The 3,507-nt window shown below is 36.8% G+C and overlaps 1 protein-coding gene across 1 annotated transcript; it reads left to right on the top strand.

Annotated features, from left to right (window-relative positions):
- Positions 1 to 310: 310 nt before the first annotated feature.
- LOC105803325 (transcription factor bHLH62) lies at positions 311 to 3,300 on the top strand. Its single transcript, XM_012635449.2, has 8 exons — positions 311 to 1,455; positions 1,544 to 1,747; positions 1,844 to 1,909; positions 2,014 to 2,082; positions 2,182 to 2,253; positions 2,385 to 2,609; positions 2,711 to 2,810; positions 2,887 to 3,300. The coding sequence occupies exons 1-8, from the start codon at positions 592 to 594 to the stop codon at positions 2,922 to 2,924; spliced, it is 1,638 nt and encodes a 545-aa protein (XP_012490903.1). The 5' UTR covers positions 311 to 591; the 3' UTR covers positions 2,925 to 3,300.
- The last annotated feature ends 207 nt before the right edge of the window (positions 3,301 to 3,507 follow it).

A 3,507-nucleotide genomic window follows, 5' to 3' on the forward strand; every position in this document is an offset into this window, starting at 1 on the left:
ATATAATAATTAAATTGAATTAAAATTGATGCAATTGTAATTTTAAAAAATTAAAAAATTAAAAATACTTAATTCTATTTATGACATTTTCTTCACACTAATTAATTAAATCTCCTAAACCCTAAAAGTTACGCTAAGAGCTTGAACACAAGAATAATCCCATAATTATTATTATGAAAAGAAAAAGATTGTTTAATTATTGCATAAAGAAAGGGAGAAAACAATAAATAAAAAAATAAAAAAGGTCAAACAATAACCTTTGTTTTACATCTATATAGCTCCATTGCAGCCCAACCCAATTCTTCCCCTTTCCCTCTCTCTATTTTCTTGGCTTTATTGTTCTTCACCAAATTTAAGTTCTTGCTTACCTTTCCTCTAACTACCCTCTCTTTTTATGAAAAAAATGCAATCATTTTGATCCCACAATTCATTCATTTCCACTCAAATTGCACTCACTTGCCTTTGCCAAGTATAAAGAATCCCAAGTTAAAAATATCAAACTGGGACTTTATTTTTCTTCTGTATCTCTTCCTTTTAAGAATTGCCCATTTTTTGGTCTGGATTTTGAGGTTGAATTAATAAACTTATTGAATGGAGAACCAGTTTTTCGTTAATGCAGGAATCCCATCACCTGCACCGCCATTGCACTTTGGGTCATCGATGCCAATGTCAGATTGGCAGTCCCTGTCTTCAGCCATGGAAATTCAGTCTCAAGATTGTTTCCCCACCCCCAACTGGGAAAAACCAACGGATTATGGTCTACAGTTTGAGTCGGCCTTGAGTTCCATGGTGTCTTCCCGAGCTGCTTCCAATTGCAATGTCTCCAGTGAGAGCTTAATAATCAGGGAATTGATAGGGAAATTGGGGAGCATCGGCAACGGTGGTGAGATCCCCCCGCATTCTCAGCCCTTGTTGGCTTCTTACATCAATGGCAACAACAGTTCAAACACTTCTTGTTATAGCACCCCATTGAATTCCCCTCCTAAGTTGAACTTGCCAATGGTGGATAGCTTGGTTAAAGAGAAGCTTCCCCCGAAGGGGCTGAATTCCAGCGTGGCGGATTTCTCAGCTGATCCTGGATTTGCGGAGAGAGCAGCCAAATTCTCTTGCTTTGGAAGCAGGAGTTTCAATGGTCGAACCACTCAATTCGGACCCAAAGACAATACTGAATTTGCTGCTTTTAGATCCAATCCCTTGGCAGCAAATGCCAAGCTACCGCGTGTTTCCAGTAGTCCTTCTATAAAGGCAATGGTATCTCAAGGCACCACCACCAACAAGAACACCCCATTGCAGGACCGATCTGAGTTAGCCAATTCTCAAGAGGAATCCATCGTTTCAGAACAAAATCCCAATGGCGAGCCTGGTTTGAAAGCTTCAAATTCAAGGAAAAGAAAGGCGGTTCCCAAAGCAAAAACAAAGGAAACTTCATCATCCCCATCCGCAAATGCTTCAAAGGTACAGAGTTTAAAGAGTTGTAAGCTGTAACTTCCTTTTTCAGATAAAATTTTCATTTTAACATTCGGTAATCAACCCACATTTCCAGGTGACTGAACCCAACGAAGCATCAAATGAAAAGCGATGCAAGTTATCAGACAGCAATGGAAATGAAAATGGCTCTGCTAAAGCAGAGGAAGATGCCAAAGGAGACAAGGCTAACAATACAAAGGCTCTTGAACCTCCCAAGGACTATATTCATGTTAGAGCAAGAAGGGGTCAAGCCACTGACAGCCATAGTTTAGCTGAAAGAGTGAGAATCATAATTCAAATTATTTTGTTCTCAATGATCTACTGGGGGTGTGTTCTTGCATTAACATTGGCTATCAATATGTGTCACTTTGGTCAGGTCCGTAGAGAGAAAATCAGTGAGAGAATGAAGCTTCTGCAAAATCTTGTTCCCGGTTGCAACAAGGTCTGAAATAAAATTCGTTCTTAATCTGGAAATTTACTGACAAAGAAAAAATTATTGCTCCCATTCTTAATTATAATGGGTTGTTGGGGTTTCAAAAATTGTAGGTCACTGGAAAAGCCTTAATGCTGGACGAGATTATAAACTATGTTCAATCATTGCAGCGACAAGTTGAGGTAGATTATTAACATTTATTTGATGAACGTGTGGTGATCAATTTCTTGGGATACAAGTTTTCATGGTTTTTGTTAAATATATATATATATTATTGGCAGTTCCTCTCAATGAAGTTAGCTTCAGTGAATACCAGGCTGGACTTTAACGTGGAGAGTTTAATGTCAAAGGATGTAAGTCTATAGCTGTTTTTTCAACCCGTTAAAAAAAATTAAAAATTAATGTTTCTTTTCTTTTCTATGAAGAATAAATAATGTTTCAAATTCAATCCTTTGAATTGGGAATACCCCATTTCTGTTTGCAGATATTTCAACGAAACAACACATTGCAGCAGCCAATATTCGCAATAAATTCCTCAGCATCAACCTTTTTCGGGCACCAACCTCAGCAAAATCCAGCATTGCATAGCAATATGTCTAATGGGACAATGACCCAATGCTCAGTGGACCCTTTGGATACTGCTATCTGTCCCAAACTCAACACCCATTTGCCCCAAATCAACCAGTTTGTTGAAACTGTACCACCTCAGGTAAATATCATTTTCATAGCTAATCAAAGTTCCTTATCCCTTATCCTTTTCCATTTTCAGAGATCTAAACGCCTAAATTTGCTTGTCTAAAACATGTTCAGTACCCAACATTTTGTGAAGGTGACCTGGAAACCATAGTTCACATGGGGTTTGGCCAAAATCAGAGCCAAGATATGGCATTACATTCACAAAACTTCCAGGGTAAGTCATGGAATTAACAAAACCAATTTATCTTAAGACTGATTGGTTAATGATTCATTTATACTTGTAATTGCAGGGTCAAATCAAGTTTCTCACATGAAAGTTGAGCTCTAATAACACCATTCTTGGTCCTGGATTAAAGGTCAAAAGCAGAGAATTGCTGCTGTATATAAAATGAACTTATTACTGGCCCAATGCATCAGCTACGATAACTAGGCTGCTAGCCAATTATGCTTAGGTTTAAAGTGGAGGATTCTTTTTCCCTTTATAATATTCTAATATTAATATTAGGGTTTTCTTTTTTGGGTTAAATAATTTGATCTTCTTCTAATTCTTTTTTCGTGGAGGGGTTTTTTTCTACTTACAAATTTATCCAATGTAAAATCTGTGTATTCAAGGTGCAAAAGATGTTAAAGCCAAAATGCACCAACATTTGTAAGATGTAATATTTTAATCAAATTAATGCTAATTAAGCAGCTTTCATTTTCTACGCAACTTTGCAACTTTATTAAATTGAGACATGATAAATGTTAATTGAAAACAAAGATTTCCCAGAATTCACTTGGGGTCACCATCACATCCTTGCTAGATCTTTGAAATCCGCTTGATTTGATCTTTTACTAGTGTTTTTAAGTGTTAACCAGCTGTATCTGTTGGCTAAAACTTTCTCGGTTTTTATTTTTAATTAGAGTGATTA

This window comes from Gossypium raimondii, chromosome 11, assembly GCF_025698545.1.
Source record: "Gossypium raimondii isolate GPD5lz chromosome 11, ASM2569854v1, whole genome shotgun sequence".
In the NCBI taxonomy this organism is placed as follows: Eukaryota; Viridiplantae; Streptophyta; class Magnoliopsida; order Malvales; family Malvaceae; genus Gossypium; species Gossypium raimondii.

What these genes read in the sequence shown, in the direction of transcription:
- LOC105803325 (XM_012635449.2), top strand. Translation starts at nt 592, where the DNA reads ATGGAGAACCAGTTTTTCGTTAATGCAGGAATCCCATCACCTGCACCG. An exon ending in CATCCGCAAATGCTTCAAAG is followed by an intron (nt 1,456 to 1,543) that starts GTACAGAGTTTA and finishes CCACATTTCCAG; the next exon opens with GTGACTGAACCCAACGAAGC. An exon ending in TTGAAACTGTACCACCTCAG is followed by an intron (nt 2,610 to 2,710) that starts GTAAATATCATT and finishes AAACATGTTCAG; the next exon opens with TACCCAACATTTTGTGAAGG.